Genomic DNA, 21,131 nt, shown 5'->3' with positions numbered 1-21,131 from the left:
AAAGAAAATATTAATTAAGGCTACCATTAGTTTTATTTTAAGGAAAATTAGGGAAAAATGAAAATGTAAGCAAAGCGAAAAAACCTCTAGCAAACATAGAAAAACCTGTGTCATTAGAATTTTCCATAACTATTCCTTTTCTTATGCTTTAAGAAGAAATATATGATGAAATTGTATCATATATTGGCATTACATTTTTCACCTTAAGTATGCTATTGGATTTTCCTTTGAAAGTAATACATATTCTGCAATAAATCAAACAATATAGGCATACAAAGGAATGAATCAGATCCAGATGTACTGACCTAGATGTATGACAATGACATATGGCTAAAGAGTTAAAGTAATTGCATAGTATCATTCAAATTTGTAAAGCATAAGGAAAATAAACCATTATATATGCATATAGAAGAGAGTAGCAGATAGAGAAAGACAAAGATGGATGGATGATGGGTGATGGATGGGCAGGCATCCATTGTTTATATCTGCTTCCTTAGAGAAATACAATTAGGTAGAACAAGAGAGGGGAGGGCAACTGGGTTTTCTTTGACAAAACATCTTACCAAAATAACGTGAGGCCATTAATACAGTACCAGAGGACAGACTAAGACCAGAATTCTAACAGTGCTGCTGCCCTTAACCATCTGGGTGACTCTGAGCCAGTTAGGTGGTCGTCTGAGCATGAGTCTCCTACCTGAAAATCGTCTATCTGTTCAATTTAATTCACAGATATAAAAAAGTACACTCATTGAAATATATGGTATTACTAGTACTGTTCTCAGCCATCTCCATGAGAAATTATAAAGGAAACACTTACTTCTCCATATCTTGGGACCAACCCATATTAACATCTCATGTCTTCCCAAGCCTTCTTCCAGAAGTAAACTGAACAGTCCCTAAACATCCACTACTATGCTCATTGTGAGCTCCAAGTATGATGAATTAGTGTTAATGTTTCTAACTATAATTTACCACTATTGGAAGTTATGAGAAATAGTCAAATTCAGGGTATATTTAGATGACAGGGGCCAACAATGATCTTTAACTGCTGGTCATTTCATTAAGGAGTGATATGCACAGTGTCAGAAACCTTTACTCAAGGTGTCATCTTTCCCAAGATTATTTTATATAATCTCACTTCTTAGTTGTTTCTTCCTTCCAAACTTCTTTGCTAACCGCTGCAAACTGCATGATTCTCAATATCCTTAATTTCCTCTAATTAGCTTACAGTCTTTAACCAAAAAATCCAACGGTGTTTAGGGTTACCACTCAGTGTTGCATGATAGAAGCCTGCTGTGACTGTCAATCCTTGGGGACAACAAGCCAGACACTACTTCCCCAGATAAGTAACATAGCTTGATCTGGAGGAGGGAAGTGAAAAACTTGTTTTCCCATTCTCAGCTTCACAAATTCATCTCTTTCCACTTTCTCCCTCCCTCCGTCTACTCCAGCCACCCTGGCTGCCTTTATTCTCCAATCTCACCACACTATTTATCTCCTTAGAGCTATATGCTGGCTGTTGTTTCTGCCAGGGACTCTTTGCATGGCTAGACCCCTGATTCATTCAGGTATTTACTCAGATGTCATCTCCTCAGAGAAGCTCTCCTTCTGCCCACCCTCTCTAAAAGAGCCCACCCTCAGCACTCTCTATTCCCTCATCCTGCTTTATTTTTCAACTTGGCATTGATCACTACCTAATATTATATTATATGGTTATCTGTTTTCTTATTTATTATTTGCTTCCTCACCTAGAATACAAGATCTATGAGGGCAGAGACTCTTCAGTGTCTAGAAGAGTGATTAGCACATAGTAAATGCTCAATAAATACTTACTGAGTGGATGAATCAATAAAGGAGCAAATTACCAAAAAGTCTCAATTTTCTCCTTGACATAGAGCAAATCAAGCCAGACGGGTGAAAAATACTGATTGCCAATTTACAACTTAACTGCCTGAGAAAGTTGCTTGGCCTGAAATAATTTCTTGCAACATACCTAATTAGAAAAGGTTAGAACTAGAAATTATGGGAGAGATATGGACTACTCTACTTGGAGTCTGCATGGGTTTGTGGGATTTGAGGACAGCAGCAACAGTTCAAAGGGACTAGCAGGCACATCAAGCAGAAAGCCAGCCACAGGGATGAAGGACTTCTCCCTGAAGCATCAGGGCTCCTCCCCGAGGTAGCAGTCTGCGGTGTCAGGAAGGTCAGGCCACAGCAGTTTACAGAAAATAGGGAAGGAATCACCCAGAAATGAACTTCCCACTCAAGGCTGCCCACTGCCCTGGTTACCTCCCCACCATCCTTGAGATACTGGAGAGTAGGAACCTGGTTGTTCTAAAGCATCAAAATTGAAAGTAAAGAAGTCCAAGAACCCAATAAACTTGCTTGAAGGATGTGATAAATAATAATAGTAATAAGATGGCAACTACTCACTTCTGCCTATACATTTCTGAAAAGAAGAGAGTAAGTGCATAGCACTGAAGTAGAATAGTACTGATAACAGAATAAACTCAGGCAGCAGTTTCTTCGTGTTTGAAAAAAGGAGGGATGGGGAAAGGGGTTGGGAAGGGTGAGAGGGACACAGAGAGAGGGAAGGAGAAAACAGACGCTCTGAAATAAGAAATTAAACTATGCAACAGATCAATATCCAAAGATATTATATAAAACACATCAAGATGAAAAGCCTGCTAGTTGAGGTGAAGGTTAAAATAAAATTAAGTTATATACTATTTAATTGGGAATCTTTTGGTTTTAAGTGACAGAAACTCAATGTGAACTGGCCATGAGAAAGCCAGTGGTTGCAACTGGGCCTCAGATACAAACAAAGCAGAGACTGGAAAACTGCCAGGACTCTCCTTGCCCCTCCCTGCTTCCCTCTGTGTAATGCCTTTATTTTCTCCTCTTGTAAGTTGACTTCTTCCATTTGGATGTGGATATGACCACAGACAGCTCCAGATTCATACCTCACACTCTGCCACCTAAGAAATCTCCCTCTTCATTTATTCAAATTTAAAAAATCCAGAAGAATGACTCTGATTGGCCCAGCTTGAAAGTCACATACCCATCACTATGGCCAGAGGGCTGATGCTACCACTGGCAACCCCTAGAAAGACACAGGAGAGGGAGGGGAGGATCAACAGGATAGAAAAATGAACAAGTAAAAAGCTAACCTGAGTAATCTGCCCAAACTCAAGGCAAAGGACAAGGACATACAAATCACTAGATCAACTATGCAACCAATTCCCAAAGATACTAACTTACAAAGTCATTTCATCATTTCTTAAACACTTACATTTCAGGAAATGTTCTAAGTAGCAGGGGCACAGGTGAGGAAAAAAGAGACAAGGTCATTAAAGAAGATAATTTTAGGTAAAAATTAATGCTCTAAAGGAAATAAAGAGGAGGGACATGCTAAACATCAGTTTAGGGTGCAGTCAAGGAAAGTCTTACCGCAGAAGTAACATAGCAGCTGAGTCTTAGGCAGCATGAAGAAGCCAGCTGTGCAGACATACAGGCAGAGAGCGCCTGGCAGAGGGAACAGCCCGGATTTCACTGTTTCAGGAAAGCCTTCTGCTGAGATAACAGCCTGCTTCCCGTCTCGCCCTGCACATACATTAGGACCTCGCTTTCACACACTCTCAGAGCACTTACCTTGCCTTTCATAGGATTCCCACAGTATCTGCCTATGTGATAAATGTCTTTTTCCTCCATTAGAGTGTAACACCCATGAAGGCCAGAACTGTACTTGTTTGCTTTAGAGATGCTTAAGAAATGTTTGTTAATATGCTGAGGAAAAATTTCCTCAATGAAGGAGAGGGATCTATATAAATTTACAACTGAACATCATGTAAAGAGATTTGGAAATATGGTAAATTCAAAGACACTGGGCGCCCCAGCAAGAAAGACACATACCAGACTTAAAAAAACAAATAAAACATGTACTAGGCTTCAAACGGTTGTTATAAAACATCTCAATACTCCTCTCTCCATTCTTGACTCATTGACCTACCAAAATCTACTTTTCTTCTTACGTTCCTTTCTTAGTGAGTTTTTCTTCCATTCTAAGCCAGAAATATGAACATTCACCTCCCCAAACTCAGTCATTCATGTCTATTGATTGTACCTACTAAATATCTAATTCCATTCTCTCCTCTCCATTCCCCTTAGTTCAGGCCTGTGGTGTTCTAAATTATTTACTTATCAGATGTCTCCTTTCCAATCGACCCTCCACAATGCCTTCAGGTGGGGATGGGGTAGAGTGGAGAGGAACAGCAGAAGAATCCCAAACAGCATATCTGTTCAAATTATTTTCATAAAAACCTTCAGTCAAATTGGCACAGTAAGTTCATGCTTCAAAGCAGCCCTCTGCTCTGTTCCAAATACACAGCAATAACAGATACCGTCAGTTCTCAGAAAAAAAATAAAAACCTCCACAACCAGAAACATAGGGAAAATGAAAAAGCAGTGAGCAGGACTGCAGTCACAGGGCTGCCGGGCTCTTAATCTGGCGGCCAGGAGTTCAGTCCCTCAGGTGTTAGGGAACAAGAGCTGGTCTCACTCTTTGATGTTAGGGGTATCCATGTTTGCAAGAGAAGGTTGGGAAGAAAAGAAAAATTTAAAAAGCCATTAATTGCTTACTGGCTATAACTTAGTTGCAGCTCTGGGTCTAGAAGCAAGAGGGCACAATACATCCTTAAGGCCTGGAACTAAACTAAGCCACTTGCTGGCTCAGCGCCTGGATCGATGACACCCTAGTATTATCACAGGGCAGGACTCCCGAGCTACCTTTATAAGGCTGGACTGGAGGTGAAAACTGAAAAATCAATATAAAGGGAAGAATGAACATGGGTAGCTGGGGAAGAACCTCTCACTCAAAATAAACCCCAAAACTAAAATTACAAAATAGATTTTTAAAAATCTTAAAATGGTCAATAAATGCAGCAATTCAAACAAATTCACTCCAAAAGAAATCAGCGTTCTATAGGATTCTATAGAATCTTCTATAAATCAATATTCTATATTGTCACAGATTTAAAATCTAATAACAAAGACTTTAAAATAAATATGATTAAAACAGATTAACACAGGCATTACAGCCACAACAAGGAATATGAAATTATAAAACAAAACAAAAACAGGCAGAAATGAAACAAGAACAGATGGATATGAAAAGAACCAATTTAAAGTCCTAGAAATGAAAATTATAGTCACCGGGATTAAAAGAGAAAACCCTCAACAGCCAAGGCAAACTCCAGAATCTAACAGTTGAAGAGAGAACTGACAATTAAAGAGTACTACTAAGGAATTTTTCCAGAACACAGCACAGAGAGGCAACAAGATTAAAAAGATTAACCAAAAGTCATAAAGGACAGATTGCAGTATTCTTAGAAGAAGAATATTCACTTAGAAGAAGTTTCAAAAGAAAATTACAATAATCATGATAAAAGCAATATTCAGAAAGACAAGAACTGGGAATTTTACAGAGAAGATATAGAATCCTCTTACCAAAAATGATCTCCAAACACTAAGCAGAAGAAATGAAAATAAAATTATACCTAGAAAAAAAAGTAGAAAACCAGAACTTACAGGATAAAGAGAAACTCTGAAGGCTACCACCAATCCCTTCTCTGAGCCTACAAGAGCCCACTAGCCACTCAGTCAGCAAACATTTACTCGACACCTACACAAACCAAGTGAAGACACAGAGATACAAATACAGTAATCTCAGCCCTCCAAACACCCCCAGGCCAGCGAGGGGACCGACATGTAGTAAGTAATTACAGCAGAGTGATGCGCACTGCAACAGACGTGCACGGACGAGGTGACAAGGTGCTGCGGATGGGCAGAAGCTGCGAGACTCCACAAGGCAGCAGGAGGACCTTCTAGAGAATATTCACACTGAGCTTTAGCTTCATTTGAACTTGAATATGCACTGCAGGAAATAATGAAAGTAAAAATACGCCAGTGACTAATATTTTTAGCTAACATTGATTAATGACTTACTATGTGCCTGACTTTCAGACATTATCTCCAGTCTTCACAACAACCCTGAGAGTTTATGAACTAAGTCTACTTTACTGATGAGAAAAGAAAGTTTAGGGTGAGTAAGAAAGTTTCCCATAGTCATAAGTTAATAAACTAGAAAGTAGAGATTAGCGCTATAAATAACAAAATATAGACTTTAATTTCTATGGCTTTCGTATGCAACGTAATCAATTTTATTTGATGAGAACTTTGAGCAGAGAATGATTCTGCTGAAACAGCACTGAAGTGCTAACCTGTTACTGTCCCCTTTGTGTTACTGTCCTCTGTTGGCTATCTGAGTACAATAAACAAAGAGCAGGAAGGCTGGCTGGACCAGCACATTTATTTATATAAATTCATGATTTGCTTCTTGCTATTATGATTATTAGTATGACTATAGTTGCTGAAAGGAACAAAAGGCAATCCAAAATATTCAACTGAGTATAAAGGTTTTGTTTAAACTCAGTAATAAAGCTTTTAACAATAAAAGAACAGGCTTATGATGACCCAAAGTCTACAATATGTTTGCTTAAGGAAATCCACTTGTTGATCAAGAGTATAAAAATGTTTGTTACAGGAAATCACATTTGCTCACGTAAGCTATAAATGAACTCAGTAGCCTTGTGTTAAGTAAGCCATCTCTGTAGATGAGCACATCTACACTGCAGTAACTAATCAAGCCACCACCACCTATCAGGGGAGTTCAATGGTTAGAGAATTTTGACTACTACTGTCTGACACCTGTAGAAAAAAATTAAGTCCACTGCACTGTGACACTTGATTTCTTCCCGCAGTGCTTAGCCACTACATCGTACAGCCTGGGAACTGTCTGCCTCACGCATCCCACACCCAAGCACACTTTTAAGAAACGTAACACCTCCAAATTTTAGTTTTTTGGCTTTTAGAGCCTTCACAAGCTAACTAAGATCTAAGGTTGTTATTTTTTTTTTACATTGAAATGTTTTCTTTTTCTTGAACTTACTCTTTCCAGGTAGCTTGTCTGTATTCAATTCATTAGTTGTCTTGAAAAGAAAATCTGAGTCATTCCTTTTTTCTCCTACTTGCCCAGGCTCCTTCTTTCTCCAAGCCCAAATACCTGGGTTTTTCTCCCCTCTTAGAAGAACCTGAGCTCAAAAGACAAACTCCCTCTCAAAAAAAGTTGATTTTAATAATTTTTAAGCTAACATAAATATAAATAAATGTATTAAATCTTCCAGAGTATTTACCTTTCACATTTTAATTTGTACCTCATAACTATGGCTTAAAAGGCTTTTAGTTCTTACTCCAAGATGACGAATTTAGTGAGCAATGACTGGACGAGTGGTAAGGGCCCATCCTCAAGTTTTGAAGGACACACAGAGAAGCAGCCTATACAAAATCAGCCATCAATATAAATGTGTACTATCTAATTTCCTAAGTTGGATAACCGATAATGATAGTAAAGAACTAAAATGGCAGTAATGTCACTAATAGCATGCTACTTCTAGTTAAATAGCTTAACGTAACTTTTTAACAACACTGAAAGTTTGTCTTTTAAAATGTACCTTCTTAAAAGCTCCACCTTTAATTTAAATGTATGTGTGTAATAATATATATTTACATTGTATAAATGTAAAATGGCCCATTTAAATGAAATTAACTGCAATTTCATGACTTACCTAATTGAGAATAAAATAGTACATAAAGCTATAAATATGCACACATTTCCGAGAACCTGAATTAGTTTTCTTAAAAAAAAATACCATAATTTGTTTGAATAATTATTTGTAGTATGAAACATTCAACTGGGTATTTCTCAGACAATTTTAATTAAGTGTGTTCTGGTAATTCAGTGAAACTTTGTTACAATATTTTTAAGAACTCTTTAAAAATTGAGAGGCTGTAGCCTAATGATAGAATAGGACTAAATAATATTAGGATATATACATTTGAATCATGTTCATCCATTAATTAGCTGTGCAACCTTACCTAAATAACTTAATGTGTCTGAGTGTTAACTCATCATCTTTGTAAGAGAGATAATACATATCCTTTGTTCCTCATGAGATGTTGTAAGGATCAAATAAGATACCATACATGGAAATGCTCTATTATTAAAATCTAAAAATGCTCAAACTAGACACCATATAAGAAAGAAAGAACTTTACCTCTACCTCACAATATGCCCCAAAATTAATTCTAGATCATAGACCTAGCTAAAACTATAAAATGTCTAGAAGAAAACATAGGGGAACACCTTCATGGCCTTGGAGTAGGCAAGTTTCTTAGACAAGGCACAAAAGACATTACCCATAAAAGAAAAAAACAAACTGGACTTCATCAAAAGACATCAGGAAAGTGAAAAGAAAAACCACAAACTTGGAGAAAATATCTATAGTACGTATTTCTGACAAAGGATAAAGAACTCCTAAAAATCAATGATAAAAAGACCAAAAAAAATTTTTTTTAATAGGCAAAACACTTGAATAGGCAAAAGATGTGCATAGTGCCAAAATCATATCAAAAGTGCTCAGCAACTTTTCAGGAAAATACAAATTGAAACAATACTATATAATCATCAGAATGGTTAAATGTTAAAAATAACAATACCTAAGTATTGACAAAGATGTAGAACAACAAACTCTCAAACACTGATGGCGGGAGTATAAAATAGTAAAACCATCTTAGAAAACTTTAGTTAAATACATACTTGCCCAATGACTCAGAAATTCCACTCCTGAGTACATGTCCAAGAGAACTGAATATTTATGGTCACAAAATGACTTACACAAGAATGTTCATAACAGCCAAGAACTACACATGATCCAAATATCCATCAACAGAAGACATAGTCATATGATGGAATATTAACTTGGTAATAAACAGGAATGATACTACTGATAGAAGCAACAACATGGATAAGTCTCAAAAATATTATGTTGAGAGAAAGGAGCCAGAAACAAAAGAATACATACTGTATGCTTCCATTTATATGAATTTCAAGAACAAATGAGACTAATCTATATGGTGAGAGAAATCAGAATAGTAGTTACCTCTGGGGAGGAGGGAGGACTGACTGGAAAGGAGAATAAAGGAACTTTCTCAGATGATGGAAATGTTCTTTATCTTGAATGGGTGATGGTTACGTTTATCAACATTCATCAAACTTTACATTTAAGATCTATGCATTTTATAGTATGCAAATTATATCTCAAAAAAGCACTGTTAGCATTAAAAATTTATTTTTAAAAGTAATTTGTAGTAAAGAAGTAGAAAATTTTGTTATTAAAGGAGTCAATTCTGACACTTATATTTCTTATACTCCTAAAAGAAAGTCAATTGCTATAAAGTTGGTTAAGTATAAAAATATTAAGGTATTAATCACCCACTCTTCAAATACCTATTGAATGATCCTACTTCCAGGCAATGTATTAAGGGACGCTAGGGACACTGTTCTCACCTTTAAGAAATTCAAGTTTTGCAGGGATACAGAGAGGGATACCAGTACGCTTTGACAGAGGTACATAGATACTGTGGACATAAGGAGAGAATGTTACACTCTACCTGAGAATGTCAAGGACATTCAGGACCCTGAATCATTTACGGGAATATAGTGCCTTTTCTAACAAGTTTGAGCCTTACCAGTAATGGGCCCTAACCCTAAAATAAGAGACTGGCCCAGCCATGCCAACACTGTCCAGCTATTTGCCCATATTAGGTATACTTGAGTGAAGAATTTTTAAGCCACAAAAGCACAAGTAAAGAATATAAGTTATACATTTCTCATACCATCTTCGACCTAAATAACTCTGAAATAGATGCAAAAAAAAGGATAAATTTCTCATCTCCTGTCCCAGATTAGTGAACAGAGCTAGTTCAGTTCTCAGGCCCTTCCTAACTGTTCCATTCTGCTATATGTAACCAAAAACAGACATATGGATCAATGGAACAGAATAGAAAGCCCAGAAATAAACCAATAGACCTATGGCCAATTAACCTACAACAAAGGAGGCAAGAATATACAATGGAGAAAAGGCAGTCTCTTAAGCAAATGGTACTGGGAAAACGGGACAGTAGCACGTAAATTAATGAAGTTAGAACACTCCTTCACATCATACACAAAAATAAACTCAAAATGGCTTAAAGATGTAAACATAAGACAAGACACTATAAACCTCCTAGAAGAAAACATAGGCAAAACATTTTCTGACATAAATCTTAGCAATGTTCTCCTAAGGTAGTCTACCCAAGTAATAGAAATAAAAGCAAAAATAAATAAATGGGACCTAATTAAACTTACAAGCTTTTGCAAAGCAAAAAAAAAAAAAATCATAAGCAGAACAAAAAGACAATCTATGGAATTGTGGAAAATATTTGCAAATGATGCAACTGACAAGGGCTTAATTTCCAGAGTACATACTTAATAACAAAAAATACAACCTAATCCAAAAACAGGCACACACACACACTTATTTATATATAAATTAAATTATGCCAACAGCTACTATTCAAATATGTTACACTTAGCAGGAAACAAACACAAAAACAGAAATGTATAAAAGATAAAGATGAAATAATATTTTCCCCAAATGGAATTATTTTTCATTAATATTTATTAATAACTAATGTGTATTAATGTTATCAATCAATAACTAATGTATCTTCCATAATCAACAAATAATTACAGTTCACCCTTGAATAACATGGGTTTGAACTATGCAGGTCCACTTATACATGGATTTTTTTCAATGAATGTGTACTACAGTACTACACAGTCTGTGGTTTGTTGACTCTGAGGATGTGGAATTGGGACAGGGAGGGCCAACTACAAAGTTATATGTGGATTTTCCACTGCCCACGGGGGAGCAGTGTCAGCACCCCTAACCCCAAATTGTTCAAGGGTCATCTGTACTATGCTTCTGTTGACATTCAGTTCTAACTTGCATTTTTTGTGTGTGTGCTCTTCATGCTAACAAATAATCAAGAGTATTTACGAAGTCCAATATAGTATAGTTGTACTTCTGTGATCCTAAGCTCAACTGTTAGGGAATCTGAATGACCTTTATGATAGTGTATTTAAACCTTTATGACCTTTATGATAGCATATTTATATCCATATATATTATACTTTGTACATATAGAAGGCATAAATATAAATGCATAAATAGGTTTTTCAGTATATTTATAATTACATGCTTACTTGTTTTATCTCTCAAAATAGCTCATAAACTCTTTAGAGCAGGGCTGATCCTCTCTTTCCACGTAAAAAAAAAATTATCACAGTGCTAAGGACAGTGATAAAATAGCTGTTTTGTAAAGTACATAAATGATTATATTCCATTCACTATTATCCAAAAAATTATGCCTTTTAAAAACTTAACTCTTGGGCATGCAACATTTTAATCAGTATTTAATTTTAATTTTAATAATAGATTTAATCCTAATGGAAGTTGATGCCTTTAAAATTTCTGGATTATGACATATAACATGATCAAAACCCAAAAGATATTCTCCAATTTCATCATTAAGCCTCAAACCTGACCTAAAATAAACACTTAAAAAAAGAGCAGATATACACCATGACTGAGTGGGATTTATGCTAAGAATGCAAAGTTGGTTCACTTATGAAAATCACTGTAATACGCCATATTAATAGAATGAAGGGAGAAAAACACATAATCACCAACAGATGCAGAAAAGGCAACTGACATAAGTCAACACCCTTTCCTGATAAAAATACTCAACAAACTAGAAATAGAGGAGAACTTGGTCAACCTGATAAAAAGTATCTATGAAAAACCCATACTTAACATCATACTTAATGGTCAAAGACTGAAAGCTCTTAAGATCAGGAACAAGACAAGGAAGCCTGTTCTCACCACTTTTAGTCAACACAGTAGAGGAGGTTCTAGCCAGGGCAATTAAGCAAGAAGAAATAATAAGAGACACCCAGACTGGAAAGGAAGAAGTAAAATTATCTCTATTTGCAGATGACATAATCTTGTATGTAGGAAATCCTAAGGAATCCATCAAAAAACAAAAACAAAAAATCCTATCACAGCTAATTATTATTACAGCAAAGTAGTAGAATACAAGATCAATATACAAAAATCAGTTGACCAGTTGAATTTCTATACATTAGCAATGAATAATCTGAAAATAAATTAAGAAAGTAATTTCATTTATAGTAGCACCAAAAAGAATAAAATATTTAGGAATATATTTAACAAAAGAAATGTAAGACTTGTACAATAAATACTACAAAACGCTTATGAAAGAAATGAAAGAAGACCTAAATAAAAGGAAAGACATCTTACGTTCAAGGATTTGAGGAACTGACATTATTTAGATGGCAATATTCCTAAAATTGATCTATAGATTCAATGCGATCAAACAAAATTCTAGCTGTCTTTTTTGCAGAAATTGACAAGCTAATGCTAAACTTGATATGGAAATTCAAGGGACTCAGAACAGCCAAAACAATGCTGATAAGAACAAAGTTGCATTTGGAAATAAAGTCACATTCCCTTATTTCAAAACTTACTACAAAGCTAGAGTAATCAAAATAGTATGGCACAGGCATAAGAATAGACATATAGATAAATGGAACAGAATTAAAAGTGCAGAAATAAACCCATACATTTATGGTTGACTGATTTCTGTAAGGGTGCCAATATAATTCAATGGAGAAAGAACAGCCTTTCAACAGATAGCAGTGGAACAAATGGACATCCTCATGCAAAAGAATGAGTTTGGACCTCTACCTTATACCGTATATAAAAATTAATTGAAAATGAACCCAAGATAAATATAAGGGCTAAAACTATAAAACTCTTAGAAGAAAACACAGGTATAAATCTTTGTGACTAGGCAATGAGTTCTTACATATGACACCTAAAGCACAAGCAACCAAAGGAAAAATGGATAAACTGGACTTCATCAAAATTTAATCAAGAAAATAAAAAGACAATCAATACAGAATGGAAGAAGATATCTGCAATCACCTATCTGATAAGGGTCTTGTATCCAGAATTTATAAAGAACTCTTAAAACTCAACAAAAACAAAAACAAACAAACAAACAAAAAACCCAGTTAAAACTGGACAAAGGATTTGAACAGACATTTCTCCAAAGAAGACATATAAATGGCCAAACAAGGACATGAAAAGATGAGCAACATCATTAGTTTTTAGGGAAAGGTAAATTAAAACCACAATACTATTTCACATCTAGTAGAATGGCTATAATGAAAAAGATGGACAATAACAGGCATTGGCAAGGATGTAGAGAAATAGCAATCCTCTTACATTGCTGGTGGGAATGTAAAGTGGTGTGATCACTAAGGAAAATAGTTTAGTGGTTCTTCAAAAAGCTAAACAATGACTTACCATATGATCCAGCAATTCCACTCCTAAGTATACACCCAAAGGAACTGAAAGCAGGGACTTGAACTGATACCTGTACACTAATGTTTACCGCAGAATTATTCACAATAGTCATAAGGTGAAAACAACCCAAGAAACCATCAACAGATGAATAGATAAAAAAGAAAAAAGTGGTATGTACATACAATGGAATATTATTCAACTAGAAAAGAAATGAAGTTCTGATACATCCTGTAACATGGGTAAATCAGAAGAACATTAAGGTAAGTGAAATCAGCCAGACAGAAAAGGACAATACTGTATGATTCCACTTACACATATCCAAAATAGACAAATTTACAGAGACAGAAAGATTAGAGGTTAGCAGGGGAGTTACTGCTTAATGGCTACAAAGTATCTGTTTGAGGTGATGAAAACATTTTGGAAATAGTGGTGATGGTTGTGCAACATTATGAATGTAATTAATGCCACTGAATTGTACACTTAAAACGGCAAAGTTTATGTTATATACATTTTATCATAATTTTAAAAATTAATAATATACCAATACCCATAGGATTGTGTACTTTAAATGGGTAATTGTATGGCATATGAATTACATCTCAATAAAGCCGTTTTTTTTTTTTTTTAATGAAGGAGAGAAAGAAATGAGCTCTCAAGCTATAAAAAGACACGGAAGAATCTTAAATGCATATTGCTAAGTGAAAGAAACCATTCTGGAAAAGCTACATCCGAATGATTCCATTTATATGACAGTCTGGAAAAGACAAAACAATAGAAGCAATAAAAAATCAGTGGTTGCCAAGCTCAAGGGTTTACGGCAGGGGAGAAAGGATGGATGGGGGAGCACAGGGCATCTTCAAGGCAGTAAAACTATTCCGCATGATACTGGAATTGTAGACACATGACCGTGCATTTTTCAAAACCCATAGAACTGCAGAACACAAAGAGTGAACCCTTATGTAAACTAAGGACTTCAGTTAATACTGATACCAATATTGGTTTAATTGTAACAAATGTACCACACTAATGCAAGATGTTAACAGGAGAAACCATGCGTGGGTGGGGAAGGGTATGTGGGAACTCTGTACTTTCTGCATAATTTTTCTGTAAACCTAAAACTGCTCTAAAAAAAGAGTCTATTTTTAAAATGAATACTTAACACAGACACTGCACTGAATTTTATCCTCTTCTCATGATTCATAAGACTATTCACTTTAAATACAAATTATAACTTTACATTAGATGGGGAGGAAGTGCTGATTCTTTTACCATTGTAGAATATCTGGCACCACTGAATCATCTCAGTTCAGTATCCAATATACTGTTCCCTGACTTCACCTCCTCTTCCACCCCCGATAAACTTACTTTATGACCTAAATTTTTGTATTCATAAAACTACTTCCATCAATAGTTTTTGAAGATTCCATAGTCTTTGGAAACACTTTCTTACATTAATGACTAAATTCCAGTCTAATTATAATTATGAATTACAGTGACATTATTATGTCAAATTGCCATGCCTCCTATTTTATTCACTTTGTTCTTTTTTTCACATTGCCATGTCGGTTTTATTTGGTCTAATTATAAAATAAGATGTTTTAAAATATACAAGCTTATATAAAACAAAATAAAAAATCACCTCTAATCCTACCAGTACCACTTGGTAAATGCTTATATAATGTTATATACATAAACATAAATTTTTAAACAAAATTTAGATCATTTTGTGTATTTATTCATTGTTTCTTTCATTTATTCTGTCACTCAACAAATACTGACAGCTCCTCTTCTACCAAGACCCAGCAATGAGCAAGGTAGACAAAGTCCTGCCCTCATGAAGCTGACATCTTATTGGAAGAAACAGGCAAACCAGCATATTTTTACTTCTCACAAGCATCCTGAGATACATACTGTTATCATCCCAATTTACAAAGAGCTAAACTGAGGCATCAGGTAATTTAGCAAATTGCCTAAGGATACACAGCTAGTCAGTAGTGGAGTCAGGCTGAATGACAACCCAATTTGATGACAGACTCTGAGCTTTTAACTCACATAAGAGATATCTTTATGATCTTTACAAAATGGTCCTAGGGGGTAAAAGGTTGGATTAGCTCCCCAAGATAACATATTTACCCCAAGGACATAGTTCCTTGACTTCAATCATGAAATTTGTTCATGGAAAAGAATTCATTACTATTTTGTCATATTTAAATTAAGCAGGACCTCAAGTCCAACTTTCTAACTTTTCTGGTGTACTTTCTTTTTCATTTTATTTTTCAATTCAATTTATTTAAACTAAAAAAAAAAACAACAACAGTTCATCCATTTCTCCCCACCTCATTCCCCATCTTTGGCAACCACTAATCTGCTCTCTGTATCTGAGCTTTTTATAAAATCCACATGTAAGAGACAGAATACAGTATTTGTCTTTCTCTGACTTACTCTGTTTAGCTTAATGCCCTCAAGGTCCAAAAGAATAAAATCTTGCCTTGAGTGATAACATGGTTGGACCTTGAGGGCATTATGCTAAGCAAAACAAGTCAGAGAAAGACAAATACCATGTGACCTCTTACATGTTCATTTTCTATGAGGTATTATTTTATCAGGAACCTAAGTGTGGCAGTTGTACACATCCTTTTGAAAAAAAAAACAAAACACTATTCTCTGAGGCACTCAAGAGTCAACACAAAGGATTAAACTGGAAACAACTGGTCCCAGAGGAAAGGGAGGTAGTATTGTTAAGAACAACTCCACAGCTCCTGCTTTAAAATGATCCCCTCCCAAACCTTTAATCTTTATTGGCACACTGTATAAACTTCTTCAACAGGTACCTTGATCTTTTCCAGCTTCATCTATGTGTTGAAAATCTTTTAGCGTTTGAAGGTTACAGAACCCCTCTCTGCAATGCTGAATGACTTTCTTTGATCCATTCTTGATGAGATAATCCATGAGGGTGAGGGACTTATACACATGTCGCCAGTTCTTCCCATGGTCGCTGAGTCTCTGCCAGAGCATATTCATAATCTCTGAGAGAGAAATCGTGTTGAAAGTCAGGTCACTGATATCTAACATCAGAGAACTAGAAGGACCCCAAGGGTCATTAGAAGTTGCTTCCCTGACTTTTATTTCAGCATCTGAGTAATTTTTCACAAAGTTTTTCACTTGCCTCCTGAAAGCCATAGGTAAGACAAATTTGAAGGTGAGATGGAAGACGAGAGCAATGGAACAGGAGTTTATGTGACTGGTTTATAAAACCCTTGAGAAGTAGTTGGTCCCCAGTTCTGCTGCTCCCAAATACAAATGAGCAATCTCCGTCTTGACAAGGTATCAATTTCCTGCAAAGGAAAGCAGAAAAAAATACATGTTCATTTTTTCTTAAATGTCTATAGAAGGTCAATTCAGTCTCAAAAAATCTAGCTATAGTTTCTAAATCAGCCCCTCACTTACGCCAGAATTGAGGGTACCATATAAATGTTCCTAGGATCGATATAGGGAAATCTCTTATAAGGGATTGGCCTATGTTATTTAAAGAAATACAGGTGGTCTTTCTGGACCTAAAAGTTTCCATTGAAAGTTTCATTGAACCCCTTTGGCCAGAAATAAAATAATTATAGAGCATTACATGAACAGTGGATAAATTAGTTTAAGAAAATGGGACTTGCACTGTGACATCTCTTGCTTAAGATTTGCTGTCATGGATAAAATTGTTATGTCCTGAGAGTAATTAAGATGGTGAAAACTGAGTCCTAGAATCATCAGCTGCCCCTATGATTGTATTCATTTCAGCACTTACAAGTCATTAGAATCAGATCTAAATATGATCTGTTTTCTTGTTCGTTTAAAAGAGAAGAAGGAGGGTCATCAACTATTAAGACAAGTAACTGTCCTTAGTGGACTCCACATCTAACTCACGGTATCTATCCTAAACCAATATTTTAGTCCTGGTAAGGCTGGTAAGCTCAACGAAAAGGTTCAATTACTTTCTTTACTCAGCTTCAGAAAAAGATGCCCTGAGGAGTATCCAGACCCAACAAAGCCTCCAAAATCTATAATCAGATTTTACTAGAGCAACTGCACACATACAGAAGAAAAATGTTAAAATCCATAACAAAAGTGTTTGTTATTTTCAGTTTTGTTTCTCCTCCTTGACCTTCTCAATCCCTAACTCAGGCTTGATTAATTTCTGTGTATGTATCTGAGGAAAACATAAACTTTCAGAAGCATCCTAAATGGAACTATCACTCGTTTTTTGGTAAAAGTGCAACACATCTTCAAATAAGGAGGATAGAAAGAAAAAAGAAAATATATCTGTCTAATTAAGATTTCTCAGAAAGAGACTATCATCAAATCTAGGAAGAAAAAGAGAAGTTGTGTGTTTTTACAATTTTCTAATTTTCTCTCATCTGCACTTCTAATACAGACATTTTTATCTCACTCCTGCAGTGAAAACTTGATTTATAATGTGTTTCAATAAGCTATTAAATTTTTCAATCATGAGGGTTTTCATTTTCTATTGTCCTTTTTTCCTCTCTACCAAGATCACTCAATGCAGAGTTGTACTGTGACATCGGCTTAGAGCAACAAATATTGATCTGTTTCTTTACAAGTCTATTTAAAAAAAAAAAAAAAGCCTGTTAGAGTCATAATTTGCTGGAATTGAACAACAGTTGTTAAAATCATGTTTTTCTTTTTTGGAAAACTACTTATATCTATTTTGGAGGGACAAAATCCTTATTTTTAGGTTTTCCTCTATTCTCTAACTTGCATTTTGAAATTTTTTAAAATGTTTTTTTAAACATTTTCTTAATGAGTTATAGTCATTTTATAATGTTGTGTCAAATTCCAGTGTAGAGCACAATTTTTCAGTTATACATGAACATACATATATTCATTGTCACATTTTTTTTTTACTGTGAGCTACCACAAGATCTTGTATATACTTTCCTGTGCTATACAGTATAATCTTGTTTATCTATTCTACATATGCCTGTCAGTATCTACAAATTTCGAACTCCCGGTCTGTCCCTTCCCACCCCCTCCCCCTTGGCAACCACAAGTTTGTATTCTATGTTTATGAGTCTGTTTCTGTTTTGTATTTATGGTTTTTTTTGTTTGTTTGTTTTTTTAAGATTCTACATATGAGCGCTCTCATATGGTATTTTCCTTTCTCTTTCTGGCTTACTTCACTTAGAATGACATTCTCCAGGAACATCCATGTTGCTGCAAATGGCGTTATGCTGGGCATATATCCAGAAGGAACCCTACTTCAGAAAGGCACCTGCACCTCAATGTTCATAGCAGCACTATTTACAATAGCCAAGACATGGAAACAGCCTAAATGTTCATCAACAGATGACTGGATAAAGAAGATGTGGTATATTTATACAATGGAATACTATTCTAGCCAAGACATGGAAACAGCCTAAATGTCCATTGATAGATGACTAGATAAAGAAGATGTGGTATATTTATACAATGGAATACTATTCAGCCATAAAAAATGTTTTCTTAAATGAAGTTTCTTCCCCAGAAAACTATCTACATAACAGCCTCCCATCTAACAGAGTAGTTTAAAATGGATGTACTGGACATCATACCAAAATTAAATATATTCTTAAACCATTAAAAAAAACACAAAGAAAAAAGTCTGGCTAAGTGAATTAGTACCATTTACTACTGTACAGCACTTTGTGACATGAACATAGAAGATATAAGACATCACTCTACTACTGGTATCTTTTTAAGCTAACTAGGCATTCAATTAATTGGTATTGGTTGTAAGTTACATGTTGGTTTACTATGTGTTTTAGATACCTAGCTACATGCAAATACTCAGTTTACTCATACCTTCAAAAATTTGAGATTGTAATTACAGTGATGTGACATCTGAGATAAAAGTGGTGCCCAAGAGGGTAAATTCTCACACCTGAATTTTGGTTGTCTGGTTACCCAAATCTCTGTATATTTAGAAATGGAGGGAAGTAAGATATTTCATGTCACAAATTTGGGTCGCCTCCTCTGAGAGGCCTTCACCCACCAACCTTACTACTTAAGTCTTCCCATCATGTTCTTTTCAGGACCTGGTTATTCCCCTCATGACACTTAACATGATGTATACTTATCGATTTGTCATTTCCTCCTTGTCTTTCTCCACCATAAGACTGGAAACTCCTTGAGAGCAGAGACCACAAGCATCTTCTCTATCAGTGTAATCCTACTGTGTAACACATACCTAGCACATAGTAGGCACTCAAGAAACAGGTGTTGAATCACCAAATGGTGGGGTGAATCTGCTTTGGGATAAACTTGTATTGATTCTATAGCTTTGGATTATAAACATGACATTTGAAAAGATACAATCCACTCGAAATAGTCAAGTTAAATTCTAGAGTTTTGAGCAAATATTTTCAAATCAGTCAACAGTATTTCTCGAGTTCCTACCATTTATATAACTTTGTGGAGGAAGTAACAAATATAAAACATGCTCCCTACATTAACTTTCTTTTTACATCTACCCACTTCCACAATGCTTTGGCAAAGGCTGTTTTCTCCCCCAACTTTATACCTGAATCATAATAGGACATCATGTAAGTTAAGTGAAGTTAAACCACTGGTCCACAACTTATTATCTGAATCTTTTGAGGCCAGGTGACTTGTGGAATTCAAACTCAATTGGGGGGTGGGGGGAGCTTTTGGGAAGGGTAATGCCATGCCTATACCATGTTACATGATAAACACAGTAAAGTCTGGGGCCACCCAAAACAATGGACCATATAAACATGACTGCAACAAAAACTTGTGAATATTTGGAATAAGTAAAGACATGGCTTGCTTCCGTTCAGATCTCGTGGCCAAATGAGTTAGGGGAAAAAACTGGTTTACAAAACTTCTTGGCTGTCAGAATTGAGAATAAGAGATTGAGGAGCCAAACTGACTTTATCCAAAGACTTAGGACAGTAATGACAAGAACGTCTAAGAGGCTGAGTACCAAGAGGCATCTCTGGAAAGCCGCATTCTGGGCAGTGCTATGAGGCGAGAACGGCTCTTGTGTTTATACAGCTTCCGCCTGCACAGGAGACAGGAGAAAATAAGCTCTGGGCCACGTTGTTACGGGAAAACAATCACAGTGAATACCTCGGCACTAGGAGGCGTAACTGTTCTGATGGAAAGAACATCACAAGGGGCAGAGGGAGGCTGGGACTTGGAGAAGCTTCTGGAAGGACGGAGTGACGTGGTGGCGTCACACAGCAGTGACTCCCGCACGCAGGCCTGTGGGCCTCGTCCCCCTCCCGCCCGCACCGGGACAGCGGACAGCGGACAGCGGACAGCTGAGGGCGCGGGCTTGGGAGCCCGGCAGGATAGCGCCCCTCCACGCCCCCTCCATCCCCACTTCTGCCCCGAAATGAGACGCTACTACCTGAGGGGAAGGGCCAGCCTTGGCGTCGCGGCCTTTTCCCTCGCAACGAGGCCCAAGCGCTCACGCCCTCCCCCACTTCCGCTTCCTCACTTCCGGCCCCTCACTTCCGGCCTTTGCTGGACCTGGTGCCCGGGTCTCACAGCGCTTCCAGCGAGAGGGATGCTGCAGGTTAAAATACCCCCAGTTGGAGGGTATCCAGTGGCATGAAGGTAAATGTCAATTTAACAGTGTGTTGGGCTATGGCGCTGCCCTAATCTTATACAAATAAAATTTACAATTTGTATTACTAGTGTCATTTTAACTGACTGCAGACAACATCACCA

At 36.3% G+C, this 21,131-nt stretch overlaps 1 protein-coding gene across 1 annotated transcript in view; it reads right to left on the bottom strand.

Moving 5' to 3' along the window:
- Window positions 1-16,571, bottom strand: part of ENTHD1 (ENTH domain containing 1) — a 93,794-nt gene extending 77,223 nt beyond the window's left edge. The window contains exon 1 of the mRNA XM_010983551.3: window positions 16,223-16,571. Within this exon, the coding sequence (XP_010981853.1) occupies window positions 16,223-16,571 (349 nt within the window). The remainder of the gene's footprint in view (window positions 1-16,222) is intronic.
- Between the last annotated feature and the right edge of the window lie 4,560 nt (window positions 16,572-21,131).

This window comes from Camelus dromedarius, chromosome 11, assembly GCF_036321535.1.
Source record: "Camelus dromedarius isolate mCamDro1 chromosome 11, mCamDro1.pat, whole genome shotgun sequence".
In the NCBI taxonomy this organism is placed as follows: domain Eukaryota; kingdom Metazoa; phylum Chordata; class Mammalia; order Artiodactyla; family Camelidae; genus Camelus; species Camelus dromedarius.
This window is presented reverse-complemented; position numbering and strand designations above follow the sequence as displayed.